This window comes from Labrus bergylta, chromosome 4 (assembly GCF_963930695.1).
Source record: "Labrus bergylta chromosome 4, fLabBer1.1, whole genome shotgun sequence".
Classification (NCBI taxonomy): domain Eukaryota; kingdom Metazoa; phylum Chordata; class Actinopteri; order Labriformes; family Labridae; genus Labrus; species Labrus bergylta.
Window position 1 is genome coordinate 3,439,811 of NC_089198.1, and position 16,167 is coordinate 3,455,977.

Here is a 16,167-nt window from a genome sequence, read left to right on the forward strand (position 1 = left end):
TTTTAATGTTCCTTCTTAAACCTTCAGAAAGAGGCAACAAACAGATGCAAACACTTCACTGTGCTTCAAAGGAAATACACTGATGCAAATAGAGTATAGCATGAGGGTAATCCTCACCCTGAAACCTTAAGAGGACCTTAAAAACTCATAACATATGGTTGTGGATATGTTAGAAGGAGCACCAAACGTTTCTAAAGATTGAAACTGACAGTGAAGAGTTAATTAAAGGCGCTAAATCTTACTTTAAAATCCATACACTCAAGCCTATCGCAGCAACTGACTGACGGGTATGAAATTAAGAAAACTGGACTAATAGAGACTCTCAAAGGAGCAGTATGCAACTCTGACACCTAGTGGTTCAAATGAGTACTGCAGTCTAAATTCTAAACATCATAGAGAGCTGTCTCCCCCCCCCCCTCACTCAGGTCACCATGTGGTGGACTCTGAAGCTTCAGTGTTTATCCAGCTCTGCATGGGTCTGTAAACCTTTCTGTGTTCTAACCTCTCTCCATTTTTCAAAAGCATCTCCAATATTGATCCTAGTTTGAGCACGTTTCTGCTCGTGGAGCTTATTAGAAACATGCAGAGGCTTTTTAGGTCGGGTACAATCACTTCTATCTGAACCACTTCTCTTGACCGCTTCCATCGCTGCAACACCTGTTGACCTGATAACTGCTCTCATATCTCATAACTGCTCTCAAACCGGGGGGCGTCCAAAACGGCCGTGTGGCGGTGCCTTAAAACAGCTTAATCTCTGTACGAGGATGCGTGGGTGTTTTGCTCTGCAGCTCAAAGAAACTGTTCTCCTGTTACTGGGAGTAAATCCCGCTCTTTGAACGCTCTGATTCCTGCGGGTTTATCCGCTCACAGCTGTAACCTTTGACCCCGACTGGAGCGTCTGGGAGCAGACATCGGCCCTCTTCAGTTTTGTGTACAGACTGATAAATCTGCCCACTGAGGCCTCTGTTGCTGCTTTATTGGATCCAAATTGGAAAATCCCATCATCCAGACTCGTCCAGCTTCAGATAACGGGCCGTCATAACCTCGAGGATTATGAAAGGGGGCTCGTTCTCCACCGATAAACTGGCCCCGTAAACGAAAATCATTTTATAGACCCTGAGAGAATCTGTGGTCAAGATGACTCTCTCTCAGTGTATAAACATGAGAAGAGTTCAGAGACTTTAGCTTCCTCCATGTTACATTCAACCGTCTTTTCTTTCCTACCTTCCTCATGTCTGTTCCCGTTCTTAAATGTTTTCTTCAACCCTCCCTCCTTCTTTTTTTGCTTTCATAGTTCTGTGGTCCCTTTTTCCTCACACTTTCCTATTTTAACGTCCGTCTGGCCTTGTTTTATTTTCCTTCTTTGTTTGATCTGAAAGCACGTCTCAGGAGTTTAAATCTCGACCGCATGACGCTCCCTGAATCGCAGATTTATTTTCCTCCTCGCTGCTGCCGTTTCATTCCTCCAACCTCCTCCACTTTGGTTTGCTTGCAGACGACGATCATTACTCCACATTAAGTTGCTGATGTGTGAAGATGCAGGATTGATGTTGTTTCCCTCTCCGTTGAACGCTGCTGACTGCGCAACTGTGACCGTTTCATCTCGGGCCATAAATCAGCCTCGTTATCGAGACCATGTCAGACAAATTAATGTGTCTAATCACCGATGTTTTCAATTAACCCACAAACCAGGCATGCCGTTTGCTTTGATTCCACACGACATTAATCCACACCTTGTTACACATCCTGTTTGAATCTGACGCAGGGGAATTATCCGGTCTGGAATATGTTTCTGATTCATAATCACAGGATTTACCCCTAAATTCCACTAAGTCCGTCTCCGCTCCGTCATGTTAGCAGAGATGACAGGTTTTCATTTTATTCAATGTGTGTGCTTCCACTGGCTCCGCTGTGTTGTGTATTTGCCGGTATTTGTGCCGGATGTCGGAGCGCGGATTTACCAAAGAGCAGATCAAGCAGGACAGGAAGTCAGACAGTGGTTTATTTTCAGAATAAAACACTCCGCTCTGACGGTTCAGAACAATGACCCTATGTGTGTTTATAAGAGTTTTATACGGTTTTATACCAGACACATCGTATTGTTTTGTGCTGTCGCAAGTGGGATCTATGATTACCGTGGGAACTCGGGACTAGTACGGGAGGTAGAGCCTTCAGTTACCAGGACCAACTCCTTTGGAATCATCGACCAATCAGGGAGGGTCCTGGATGCAGTCTTTTACCCAAAGAGTTGACCTAAAGCTTGTACTTTGAGCTGGACCTGCCACTAGTTTTGCTGCTATAGGCTTAGACTGGTCGATGTTCTTTCACCTCACAGAAACACAAGAGTTGCTGATCGACTGTTGCCTAGATTTTACAGGGAGCCAATACTGAACAGCTAGTATGGGAGAAATGTTATTATTTATTTCACTTACAGCAGCATTTCGGAGCAGCCGAAGAGTCCTCTGTGACTTATAAAGGCAGCTCAAAAATGAAGAACTGCTATGATGTAAGGATAGAGAGGTGAATGCATGGACTTGTTTTCCTCTGCTACTTTTTTTTTTAACAGTTTGTGTCCTGGTTTTGCTATTTTTTTTAAAGAGGTGAGAAAGACAGTGGTTGATATTTGTTTGACGTGAGAGTTGAAGGACATGTCATTGTCACAGGTACTCAGAAGTGATTCAGGGTTTGAGACGTACTCCTCCGCGTGTCGCTTCTTCTTTTTAAGCTCTAGAACCCGTCTTGTTTTGACTTTAGGGGGTTACGCAAAACATCCTGAGACACGAAAGCAAAACGTGTGAATAGTTAGTCGTGTGAGAATCAGACACGCCTCTGTATTTAAGTCCGTCCGAGTAAAAACAAAACTCTGAGATGAGTGTGTAATCTCTTCACTGAGTGATTTCTTGAGTGAGGAGGGAGTGTCAGACACCAAACCTCATTTGCAGTCACAGTTTGCCGTCTGATGTTTTTCAAAGTCTGTTGCCAACACCCCCGAGCTCCTCCAGCCTCGGTGCATCCTCTCAGTATCTCCTCACATCTGATTTATGTTGATAGACTCACCTTGAATCACAATGTGTCGTCTCAGCGGGGACACACTCTGCGCTCGCTCTCGCTCCGCAGCGTTTGGCAGGGGGACGATACCCCGGCTAGATTTATGGATTTCTTGTCAGAAGTTATGGCTTTAAGGTGGCCGATGACCAAGTGTGTGATTGGCTTAGGGGGACAGTGGGTGAGTGGAGGACTGGGAGGGGGGGTTTCTTGCACCCTGGGGTGAAGAGCACCTGCCCTCTGCCTGATCTGCTGTCCCCTCGAGGCGCCATGCCAACACTTTCATGTTTGTCACCTCGGTTCAAAATAAACTGTACAGAGTAAAACGAGTGAAAAGAGGAGAGTCGAAACAAATCGATCAGAAAGGTGTTTCCTCCTTTTTGCACAGAGTCTGACACGGCTGAACAGAATCTGCTATTTCCTGCTTCTGACTTTGTCATGTCTTGTGGTGTCGTCATGACAACAGAGTTTAAACTTTGATATGTTTCTAATTAACATCCATTTAAAAATCCCAGCAACCTTCTCTCTGGAGACGTTTTCTGACTCGATCACGCCCTCTTGTGGCTCGATTCCTTCGGCTCTTATGAGAGTTTCATCGCTGGAGTGATGCTGGTTGAAATGTCTCGCCATTGAGGTGTCCATACTGTTTGTGTTCACTGATGCGCTCACTGACAAAGCGCCTCCAGATATGAAATAGAATAAATCTTTATTGCCTTTGTCGGCGGCAGCACAGAGGTTGCTTCTCGCGTCCCTTATTTTTTTTCGTTTCCGCGCTCCTCGCTTGAACCAGAGGTCGTCCCATGCCGCCATGTTGGAGGACGTCTCAAGACTCTGATTTCTCTCTCTCTCTTATGAGGTTGTTCCTCCTGTGCAGGTGTTTATCAGGCTCTCAGGTAGAGTACACAGACTACACACCGTCACTGTGTGGATTGTATTAGGATTAATAAAGTGCAGACACAAACAGCCTGACTGACAGCCGAGCGGTGATCAGCTGATGTCATCATCACAAACGGATGCTACGGAGGAAAGGTCGTCTCTTAACACTTATCTCCTCGTTTCCTTTCTCCTTCGATTCTTCATGCATCTCTGGTGGGAGGGACTAAGGCGCAAGTGGAGGAAACGTGGATGCAATTTAAGAGACATGAGAGCAGGGCGCCGGTGGCCAAGTGGTTAGTGTGCGAGCCCCATGTACAGAGGCTGTGGTCCTCGCAGCGGGCGGCCGGTGTTCAAATCCCGCCTGTGACTCCTTTCCTGCATGTCGTTCCCTACTATCTCTCTCTCGCTGATTTCTGACTCTCTCCACGGTCCTGTCTGTAGAATAAGGGAACGAAAAGCCCCAAAAATGAAGAAAGAGAGAAACAGAAATATTCACGACGAGCGTTGGGCCGCTGCGTCGGGCCGCTGCGTCGGGCCGCTGCGTCGGGCCGCTGCGTCGGGCCGCTGCGTCGGGCCGCTGCGTCTGACCGCGTCGCCGTCCTTATCCAAACATGGTCTGATGTTGATGTTTTGTTTTCCCCTTGATCAAAAAAACGAGCATCAATTCCAGAAACACAGACAGTGTCGATACACTTTTCAGCATAAACCTTCAGAAATCATCAGATTGTTTTTGTTATAAAATCTTCTCTGTTATTGTCTGAAACAGAGAGAGAGAGAGAAGGATGACATCACGGAGAAAGACAGGAGGAGATGAGGAGAGGTGGAGGTATCAACGAGGGAGAGACAGACAAGGAGGGGGGGAAGAGCGAGACAGAGAGGAGAGAGAGTTCTGTCAATATTTCCTCCAGAATGATGGAGCATTAAAAATGAATGAGTGTACGTTTGTGTGTGTGTGCGTGTGCGTGTGTGTGTGTGTGTGTGTGTGTGTGTGCGTGTGTGTGTGTGTGTGTGTGTGTTCATTCACATCACCCTCTCTTCCTCCACACAGCACGAAGACACGCAGCCAGTCAACAGAAAAAAAAAACACAACAACACAAACACTTTTTCTTTTTCAAGTGGAATTGTTGTCACCCATGGCTGTCTTACACACACACGCACACACGCACACACGCACACGCACACACACACACACACACACACACACACACACACAGACCAGCTCAGACCGACCCTCGTCACCTTGACTCAGAGCAGATCTCAGACGCTGTGGAAACATCCTCTGACTTCTCTTGTTTTAGTCCATCCTCAAGGGGTTAAGAACACACACACACACACACACACACACACAGACACACACACACACACACACAGATTATCATCCATGATTCCATCAATGAAGGTTTAACTGTCTCTGTCTTTGTGTCTCTGTCGTCTGTTTTCGTCCACAGCTGATAAGGAGAAAGCGGGGAAGAAAGACGACAGCACTCTTTTCAAAGGAAACGTTTTAGGTAAGAAGCTTTCATTACACTTTGCCACTAATCTAAAGATAGAAGTGATTGTACCCGACCTAAAAAGCCTCTGCATGTTTCTAATAAGCTCCACGAGCAGAAACGTGCTCAAACTAGGATCAATATTGGAGATGCTTTTGAAAAATGGAGAGAGGTTAGAACACAGAAAGGTTTACAGACCCATGCAGAGCTGGATAAACACTGAAGCTTCAGAGTCCACCACATGGTGACCTGAGTGAACATCAAGTCTAGAGAGGAGGGGGGCACTTATATTCTGGATTTTACGGTAAATAAGAATACCAGTGAGAGGACAACACCTGGCAAAGAAAAAGATGGATATTTAACAATAGCAGAGTTAAAAAAAGTTGCAGAGCGTCACAGATCCTAATATGTTGAAGTATTTCAGTGTGGACAATCACTGACAGAGACGACGTCGTCCCTGGAGCTGAGCTGTAAGCCCGGCTGAGACACTGAACGCCGAACACGTTAACGACCCCGGAGACTTTCTGTTCATTCGTCCTCCGATTATGAAAGCCCATTAAAAAACCACTTTCCTGTCATTAACGCAGCTGATTGTTAAACTTCCCGTGGCCCTTTCAGCAGCCTGTTTAACCTGAGTCTGAACCTGCAGAGGAGTAATAACCTCGGGGAGAAACTCAATGAAAACCTCTTTAATACACAATAACGTCGTCACGGGGGGGGGGGGGGGGGGGTCTCTGAATCTCTGCATTATGTGAGTAAACACAGATTAGTGGAGCGGAGACAAAACAGAATCCAGAAGGTTTTATTTATCTGCAGCTCGCTCCGCCCGTCGATATCAGCGACTATAACGTCACCGAGGGAAACGATTTACTCCCTCAGCTTCACTCACAGCAGCAGAACGTTCACTGTGATAACATGCGAGCTGAGAAAGCTTCATTATGTTCATGTGAGCTCTGCAGAGTTCAGTCGTCTGATTGGTCCCGGTGCATGGATAGAACCACATTCAGTCTCTAAAATGTTCCCAAAACCTCCTGGATGGTCACGTTGAAAGGTTAAAGGTCAAGTCAGTGGAAATGTTGCAGCTTGTAAACACAACATTCAAACTGGCTCCCTCATCGCCCCCAGAAGCTCCGCCCCCTGCAGGACGTAGTGTGTATGTTTACTGCTTGCAGCTACACTGCAAGCTAACGCACGCTAGCACAAGCTAACCGCCGGTGTTCATCACCTGCCTGCCCAGGAAGGTGACCAACTCCACGTCCACGGGTAAAAGACAACACAAGGTTCACCCTGTAATCAGTGATCTTTGGAAGTGCTGCAGAGTAGATTATCATCTTTACTACGTACACTTTATGACTTTTTGATCCAGTAGATGTCGCCCTTGAGCTCCAGTAATGAAAACAAAACAAACTGCTGTTAGGCCACGCCTCCTCCATCCTGAAGCCTCCGCTCTCCTCCAGAGACACACCTCCAACCCCTCTACACACGCTTTCACACGGATTTGTTTAGCGCAAGCAGCGGACAAAATTACCCTCGGCTCGAGCTGCAGTCACCTGTGTCCTGCATTGTTGTGTTAGCATGCTAATGTTAGCGCTCTTTAGTTAGCTCGTAGCTTCACATTGTTGTGTTAGCATGCTAATGTTAGCGCTCTTTAGTTAGCTCGTAGCTTCACATTGTTGTGTTAGCATGCTAATGTTAGCGCTCTTTAGTTAGCTCGTAGCTTCACATTGTTGTGTTAGCATGCTAATGTTAGCGCTCTTTAGTTAGCTCGTAGCTTCACATTTAATGTAAACTGACACAGAATGAGCGTGATCTAAAAACTCTTACTAACATCCAAATAATCAGTGAGTATGTTCTTCTTCTTCTCTCTAGTTCTTGACTAAAACAGCTTTTATACACAAGGGGAGGAGCCGGCCGTCCCGTCCATGTAAACACGGCTCTGACAACAACACAGCCAGCGGGACTCGAGCTTCTCCCTCATTGTAGACAGTCAGGACTCAGAGACACATTTACACAGGACAGACTTTATGATTTATTGATGTGGAACATGTTGAACATTCTTCATTTAAAAGTTGCTCATACATCCCCACTTATCAAATCCTGAACTATCTCTTTAACTGCAGGTAGACGAGACGCTCCTCTCGTCATATTCAGCTCAGTGATCGTTTCTGTGTTACGAGGAAGAAGAAAACAAACACTCTCCAGTTAATTACGGTCATTTCGAGTCGTTCTCTCTGAGAGATAAAAAGTGGGAAAGCTTCCTGGGATGTTTTAAACGACACATTTGTGGAATCTGTAATTAAAACGTCATAAATTACACCAGTGAAGGGTGATGTGTTGGTGATTATTTTCTTTGTGGATGAGACGATAAGTTCACGCTTCAGTCACCAAAACAGAATCTTAAAGAATCCTCAGTGAACAGAATATTAAAAATAACACGAGAAGAGTTTGATTAAAGAAAGTCTGTAAAACCAAAGAAGCTTTTCTTTATGTCTCCCGACTCCTCGACACGTTTATAGATCTCTCAAATATCTCGTTAGCTCATAAATATTAAACGGCCTCACGCTGAGTTCAAGCTCTTCTTCATCTGCATTGCATATCAGTCATTTTAATGAGCCGCACAGACTGCTCTGTAGGCTGTTTTTTTTTGTTCTTAATTACTGCGGAGAGAGAAAGTGTAGAGAGAGAGAGTAAAACGTCCTTTAATGTGAAAAACGTCGTCATCTGTTCCTACAGCCGAGCAGCGGACTTCTTCAATATTTAAACTGGACTCTGTTCTTCACGTTCTCAAGCTGCTTCCTTTCAGTCCGTCCGGCTGCGAGTCTATTTTCGACGGCGTACCCTGCAGGCACGCATCAAGCCGGACAGAATAGAACGACCCACACAGGAAGTCAGACAAAGATACGTGCAGAGCGTCCGGCCAATTTCAAAATAAAACACAATATCCAGACTCCTGATCGTATGAACAAAGCCTGAGTGATGTCACCGGGCGCTGGAGTCCCATCGATGGCGGTCTCCATGCTGGAAATGCTGTCTCAGTCTAACTTTCAGTCAACCTAACGACAGGCTGAGAGCTGGAGCTGAGGCGGGTTTTAAACCTCCTGACAAACCGTTACACCGCGCCCACCTGTCAATCAGGTCAGCTACACGCCTTATTGTGAATAACTCTTATCCTTCATCAAATCAAAACTGATGAGTCATCAAAACATTCACCCCCCGTACAGTGTGTGTCCATCCAGACATGAGCTAATCACACCTATTTGGTTTTTTGAACCAGGCTGTAAACATGTTCATCTCTGCTGTAAAAACAGGCTTTTTAGAATGGGTGTGTATGTGACTTCCTGTGCTTCTGCAGCCAGCCTCTAGTGGACACTCCAGGAACTGCAGGATTTTACACTTCAGCATCGGCTTCATTTTTCTTGATGTGTTTGTTCTTTAGAAACCACGGGTCTGGACCACGGCGACGGTTTCTACGCCGGGATGCCGATCCCCTGCACCGACAACTACGCCAGCTTCTGTGTCCACGGGAAATGTGAGATCAAATACAACAAGGCAATCTGCAGGTGTGTGACCTTTGAACCCAGCTGGCTCTCATATAACAGCCCGATCAAGATGAGTTCAAGGACTGACCCTCTCGTCTGTGTGTGTGTGTGTGTGTGTGTGTGTGTGTGTGTGTGTGTGTGTGTGTGTGTGTGTGTGTGTGTGTGTGTGTGTGTGTGTGTGTGTGTGTGTGTGTGTGTGTGTGTGTGTGTGTGTGTGTGTGTGTGTGTGTGTGTGTGTGTCACAGGTGTGATTCAGGCTACAAGGGTCCTCAGTGTGACGAGCCTCACGACTTCAACATCCTCTACGTGGTTCCCAGCGGACAGAAGCTTCACTACGTCCTCATCGCCGCCATCATCGGTGCCGTGCAGATCGCCATCATCGTCGCCGTGGTGATGTGCATCACGAGGTAAAGCAGCGCCCACTAGCGATCATTACATCACACTAATATCAATTCCAACGATATGGTTCCAACGCTGGCCCGAAGTTGCACCTCAAGTCTTACACCGATCGACCTCTGTTAAAATACGGTTGTCATGGTGATGGTTTTGAATGGTGTGATGTGAGAAGAGGTGGAGTCAACGGTCAGGATTGATTACATCCCTCAGAAATGTACGAGGACTTCGATTTTACTCCTGCTTCAGTTTTCCATGAGCCTGCATCATTTCACCCATCCAATCACAGAGGACTGTGTCATGACCTCATGTTGTAGTGGAAGATTTCACCACTAGATGTCACTGTTTTTATTGTACACTAGCTTTAGATGAAGGCTTTAGTTATCACCTAATCACGATGCTCACACATACACACATACACACATACACACAGTTACTCTCCCACTATGTTGACGAGCAGAGACGCCTGATTGGACGACGGAGGTCATGGAGGTCGTATGAACACTGTCCTATTTCTCACAAGTAGAGATGTATGAGCTTACAGCCGGAACTGCGTTTCTGCATCATCACATGGACGAAGATGTTTTTGAGAACTGAGGGTGTTTAAGGTGGGGTGTGGGGGGGGGAGTAAAACACACCCACCTACATGTGGACTCGGTCTGAATGAGCAGTTACTGCAGAAGAGAGATATTTAAGAAAGTCATACACTGCACTTTAAAATTTATCAGGGTGACCACTCATATAATTTAATTATTCTGAGTTCACATCATGATGTTAATCTCTCTCTCTGTTTCTCTCTCTCTCTCTCTCTCTCTCTCTCTATGTCTCTCTCTCTGTTTCTCTCTGTTTCTCTCTCTCTGTTTCTCTCTCTCTCTCTCTCTCTCTCTCTCTATGTCTCTCTCTCTGTTTCTCTCTGTTTCTCTCTCTCTGTTTCTCTCTCTCTGTTTCTCTCTCTCTCTCTCTCTCTCTCTCTCTCTCTCTCTCTCTCTCTCTCTCTGTTTCTCTCTCTCTCTCTCTCTCTCTCTCTCTCTCTCTCTCTCTCTTTGTGCGCCTTCAGGAAATGTCCGAAGAACAACCGGGGCCGTCGGCAAAAACAGAACCTGGGACACTTTTCCTCAGACACAAACTCCCGGATGGTATAGCCGTGTTTGTGTTGGTCCTTTTTTATGATAAGTTTTTATCTTACAGCGTGGGAAGAATACCATTTTCTACCGGTCGTTGTGCGGTATTCAGTTCCTTTTTTTTTTCTCCTGGGAAGAAAAAAACCCCACAGTCACAATAAAAAGAAGAAGAAAAATGAGTATTTATTTCAGGGGCCTTATTTTCCCTCCTGGTTAGCTTTTGGACGGAGATGCTGCGGATTACTCGTGCAGGATGGTGATTTTAATTTTTTTTTTTTTTTTTGCACGAAGACCGAGAAGAAGAAGAAGAGGAAGGAGTCAACTTTTTCTTTTAAAAAACCTCCGTCACTTTACATCGTTTCCACGTCTGCTGTCTTACCCCTAAATTCCACCAGATATGTGATTGGTCCGTCTCCACCCCAGAAAAGGAGCCGATAGGTTTTTACTTTAGTGAATGTGTGTGTGTGTGTGTGCGTTTCCACCGGCTCCGGTGCGTCTCAGCTCTGTCAGTGTGGCGCCCTCTGCAGCTGTACACATGGCCGCCTGTGGGTGTTGACGGAGGAGGTTGCACGGAGCCGTAACGGAGATGCAATGCGCACGTATCTGGTCACTTTTACCTTCGACTGGTTTCCTTGAACACTTCATAAACACGGTACCTTTGGTAATCTAACAGCGTGACGTCCGCCCTTCTGGAATGTGCTATTTATTGAGCATTTCTACGCCCCCGTAGTTTTCCTTTTTTCTAATGATGTGCAGCTGATCACCAAATGCAGTTTGTTTCGTACGTGACGGGGGGCCGGGACAGTGACGTAGATTGTTTACAGTTATTCTTTGATATGTAAAGACTTCACTGTGTTCAAACCAGCTAATAATTAACGACAAGAGCGAGTCCTTTAAAGTAGTTTTTACTAAAAAAGTTTTATGTTTTTAATGTTACTTTCTAAGTTCTAGTCTCTGTATATGCGCATGACTTGTGAAATCTGTGTCCTGTGGTGTAGTTTTGACTTTTTTTTTTAAAGAAACGCCTCCTCCGTCTCCGAGCCGCAGAGATCCGATGGAGCCGGGAAAAATCCACAAAAAAAAAGTCGGACTGATGAACGGCAGACAGCGAAAAGGAAGGTATTAAACAAAAGGAATGTGTTACGGATGGTCTGCTGTGTTTAGCGGCAGCGAGACAGGAGAAGACAGAAACACTGGAATATGTTCTTCTGTATCCACTTTTGCTTTTGCGACGCTGAAAAGGCACGAATGTTTTTGCATCTTCGAGAGAGAAAAATCTGAACACTGAACGATATTTTTGACGTTATTCAGCAAAGTCTTGGTCGCTCAGATGGCTGGGATCAAGGCTCGTCTTTGAATGTGAAAAAAAAGTTTGTCTTTTTTTTCTTTTGTGCATTTCAGTTTTGCATTTTCTCCACAGCGAGAAGTTCCAAGCACACGGGATTCGTATGAAAAAAATCCCTCTTAAAATCCTTTTTGCCGATAATCAACACATACCTGACAGTAAAGATATCCCACAGGCCGGGCGAATGAGGTGCGACTTTAGGCTGTTTCTGACCCGATATGTCAGTCGCATAAATGATTTTGGATTTCAGCTTGATTGCAGGTCATTATTAGAGTATTCGAGGGTAGGAAGGCCGATCAACAGTCAGATTAATTTCTCTCGTGTTCAATTTTGGTTGAATGACTGCACACACTCGCTCCGTGAGAGCAGAGCCACCAAGCAATTCCCCGACCTCGGGTTGTCCTGATAGCAACTTTTTAGACAGCCTCTGAAATCCCCCACGGCAACACCAGGCATGCCTGTTTGATGTGTCTCCCTCCTCCTATAAAGTTAGGATATGAACGAGAGAAACGTTGGCAGGAAATATCTGCAGACTGCCTGCTGACAGGGAATATTTGTTTATGATTTAGCTGCTAGTTAGTTAGCTCGTGTTTGTATTCCAGCAGTTTTAAACCTAAATCTTACGACGTGTTTGAGGGTATAAGCTGCCGAAACAAAGACTACTTAATTGGTATTTTAATTGTGAAAGTGAATATCTGTTGAAACTATTTTTAATTTAGACAAAAGCCTTTTCCCAGGTGTGATGTTAACAAATGTAAACATCGCACAAAAAGTAAGGAAATTTGTGTTTGGTAGATTATTTCTTTGTTGTAACAATGCTTATGGTAATAAATATTATACTGTTGGAAAGCCTGTTTATTTCTCTTTTAAATGGTGCCACATTCGCAAGGAACATGCATTTGTGGGATGAGCAGCAGAGCTGAGTATGTGGGTTGCGCACATGAAAAACTTGCCAATTAAACAGGCTATCTAACGGTGTAAGATTTATTGCTGAGAAGCATTGTTACAACAAATAAATAATCTACCAAACACAAATTTCCTTACTTTTTGTGCAATGTTTATATATATCTTAGGGCTGTCAAACGATTACATTTGTAATCGCGATTAATCGCCAAAATTCAATAACTTATCGCAATGTTTGAATCGCATGTCTTAAATTCCATTATTTTGCGTTTCAAAATAAAACTTGTTAGGTTTTATTTAGAATGTTTGTACTGTCTTAGGCTGAGAGTACTTTACTTACTGTGTGCTTTTATTTTGAAATGCAGTAAGGACCTTCCTGTAGCTGGAAGGTTAGGACATGAAGTTAAGCACAGAAACAGGAAGTGGTTAGGGATCCCAAAGTGAGGTCAAACAGCTCAAAGGAACGGTAACAAAGGGCAATGTGTGATGTCATAAGGTCAATGTGTGATGTCATAAGGTGGATATTACTGTCTGAGAGTTTGTTAAAGTGAAATGAGACATTCAAAGATGCAGCAGAGTCCTTCTTTTTACATCACTGAGGCTACAGGGAGACACTGAGGACCACTATCTACGGAGAGCCTGAAGTGACAAAATAACATGAGATTAATCGTGATTAAAGATAGTTCATGCTTACAGCCCTAATATATGTTATTATTATTTATTATTTTTTTAGTCTTAGACTTTTTTGTCCCAGAGGCCAATTGGAGAGTCTGGCGATTAACTATGCATCGACTCCATGCCACGGCCATTTCCAACAAATTAAAGCTTCAAGGACTGAAAAAAGGGTGAGGAGAACTTAAATGTAGCTGTAGACGACAAATTGAATAACAGATTCATGTCTGGGGAAGAAGCTCAAAGGCGCGGCAGTCACACCAGCATTTTTACTGTGAAAATTTGGACCAAAACCAGCTACGCAGATGTCATGGATGTGAGGGTTTAAGACATGTCATGGCTGCATTTACAGTATTCTGTGCTGATCAGTTAATTATCCATGTTTTCATGTTAGTCATCCACTTCAGCTTCTGATGCCCTGGGTTGATTCTGCTGTCCGATCAGAGGCTTTATTTGGCATCCCGACACTGAAATTGCCTAAACATGGCGTCAGTTGCTCAGCCAATTTTCTCTTTTATTGCTACATTGGTCACTTACACTGGATGTCTAATGTGTTGCACAGAATAAAACTCTCAAAGCATCCAAACTTTGCATAAACGTTTCTTAAAAATCAGCCATTTAAAGACGCAACAATCACAGAATCATCCAGGGAAATCTGTCGGGGACTCAAATTGCTGCACTGAGGGTCAAAAAAAGTTTAAGTTCAGGGAGATTTGTCTTCTCTGTGTTTATGATTTTATGTTCTGTAACAGGAGTTGTGTCTCTGTAACGCCCGGGTCGACGCCTACAAGTCGTAGGTCAGCTGAGTGACATGTCTCTATGTGTTGTCCACCATTGCAGCCGTGACTTCTCTAAATGTGACTAGAATGTGTTTGACATGTTAATATTCTGCATGTAGACTCTTGAGGGGCCATTTTAAGGTCTCTGCCAAAATAAAAAAAGGAAATGTTTTTTTTAAGAACAAACCGGCTGACTCGTTTTTTATGGTGTGTTCATTTTTATTTGAGAGAGTTCTTCTGTTTCTTCTTCTGACACTGCTCTCATATCAAAAGGTATTCCACTTTCTTGTGATGGATTATTTTATTTACATAAATCCTCTGTGTGTTTGTGTGTGTGTGTGAGAGAGACAGATTTGACAGCATAACCAAATAATTGAGATGACCTGTGTGATCAGTCACAGGAGACTAAACTGTTTGCTTTCGTTTATTTCTCTGCAGACACGCGCTGTCCTAAATCCATACTAAACACTGACAATCTGCCGTATTTAAATGTCAGTGCTCGATTTATAAGAAACACATCTATATCCCTGTGAGGTTTTGAACCTCTTTAAGTAAAGTAGGCTATGTGTTAACTGTCAATTCCATGTCGCCCAGTTGGGACAAATGTACATTAATCGGCTCTTGTAACCAGTGGCGGCTGGTGCATTGTTCTTCAGGGGGCACATGCACCAGGATGTATGTCTTGGTTTGTTAGCTTGATGCTAACACATACTAGAAAATGCCATTAAGTGGCTAACAGAATTAGCATCTCTATAATTTTAAGGCAAGTTTATTTTAACTCAAGCAATTTTGCTTAACAAACTTAAACAACACCATATGCACTCGTACTTACAGGCATATGTGTCCTAAGCTCTGCTGCTCTGATCCATCTTTATAAACAGTCACTGCTCAGATCCAGTGACGCTGCACGTCTAGCTCTTTATGTCGCTGTTCATGGGACGTTTCACTCTGCTGCCTCCTTTTGGGTGTTGGTGTAAAATGCGACCATGAGCACATTTTCTACTGCGATTCTTGAAGCTCTTACCTCATGTATTGAATATGAGTAACTGAGCATGTGCAACTTCTAACGAAAGTCGACGGAGGCCTGGAACACTGGATTTTAGCGCCCAAGACTGATCCACATCGCTTTGGGCTCTTTAAAGCTGACATACTATCTTCCTCTTCAACCAGTTTAAGTAAGTCTCAGAGCTCCTCAAAACATGTGTGTGAAGTTTCTTGTTCTAAATCCACTCTGATCTTGTATTTGATCATGCCTATAAACCCCTCTATTTCAGCCCTGCTCAGAACAGGCTGTTCTGTGTCTGTACCTTTAAATATGTAAATGAGCTGTGTCTGACCACGCCCCCTCTCTGGAAGGACTTGGGTGTACTCTGTGCTTTCTCGCTCCATGTCCTATTGTTTACGGTGAGAAGGCAGACTCAGAGGGCAGAACAAACACCTAGCTGTGGGAGTGTCACCCACCTGGGGGAGGAGCTACTGCCCTTTGTGATGTCATGAAGGGAAAATCCCCAACTGGCCTGTTTGAGCACACATTTTCTGAAAAGTGGAGCAGGCAGAAGACGGAGAGGATGGACTTTTCTCATGATTGGGGGGTTTGTAGACGGACTAGAGACACATGTTAGAGTTAGTGAAGTTTTGTATATGTGACCTTTAATGTCCTGGATCTCACAGAGTAACCTGTTGATGAAATATTATTCACATCAAATACAGACTCCAGGTCATTGGCCCAGAATTCACAATGAAAAAAAGCATCCCAATTAAATATATTTTGAGTGAGTCTGTGATCAGACATCTTCACAAGTTTATTCTAAAGCCGAAACATCTCACATTTCTTTGTGACTCAGGGATTTGAAAATGAGGTCTGAGGAGGTTAAACATGGTATTCATCTATGTCTCGTTAGTCCCTCCTGTTACACCCACCTGTCAGAGGGGAGGAGGGGCTACATCATGAGTGATGTTCTCAAATTTTTTTTTATCTGTTAGTCTGCAGACGCAAGATCCAGA

General features: G+C 44.3%; 2 protein-coding genes across 2 annotated transcripts in view; both read left to right on the forward strand.

The window, feature by feature from the left end:
- Positions 1-14,349, forward strand: part of tmeff1a (transmembrane protein with EGF-like and two follistatin-like domains 1a) — a 53,197-nt gene extending 38,848 nt beyond the window's left edge. The window contains exons 7-10 of the mRNA XM_065953524.1: positions 5,370-5,429; positions 8,848-8,971; positions 9,196-9,357; positions 10,401-14,349. Of these exons, the coding sequence (XP_065809596.1) occupies positions 5,370-5,429; positions 8,848-8,971; positions 9,196-9,357; positions 10,401-10,485 (431 nt within the window). The 3' untranslated portion in view covers positions 10,486-14,349. The remainder of the gene's footprint in view (positions 1-5,369; positions 5,430-8,847; positions 8,972-9,195; positions 9,358-10,400) is intronic.
- LOC110002779 (tripartite motif-containing protein 16-like) overlaps positions 13,101-16,167 on the forward strand; it is a 35,347-nt gene continuing 32,280 nt past the window's right edge. The window contains exon 1 of the mRNA XM_065953522.1: positions 13,101-13,208. The gene's annotated coding sequence lies outside the window, so the exon portion shown is untranslated. The remainder of the gene's footprint in view (positions 13,209-16,167) is intronic.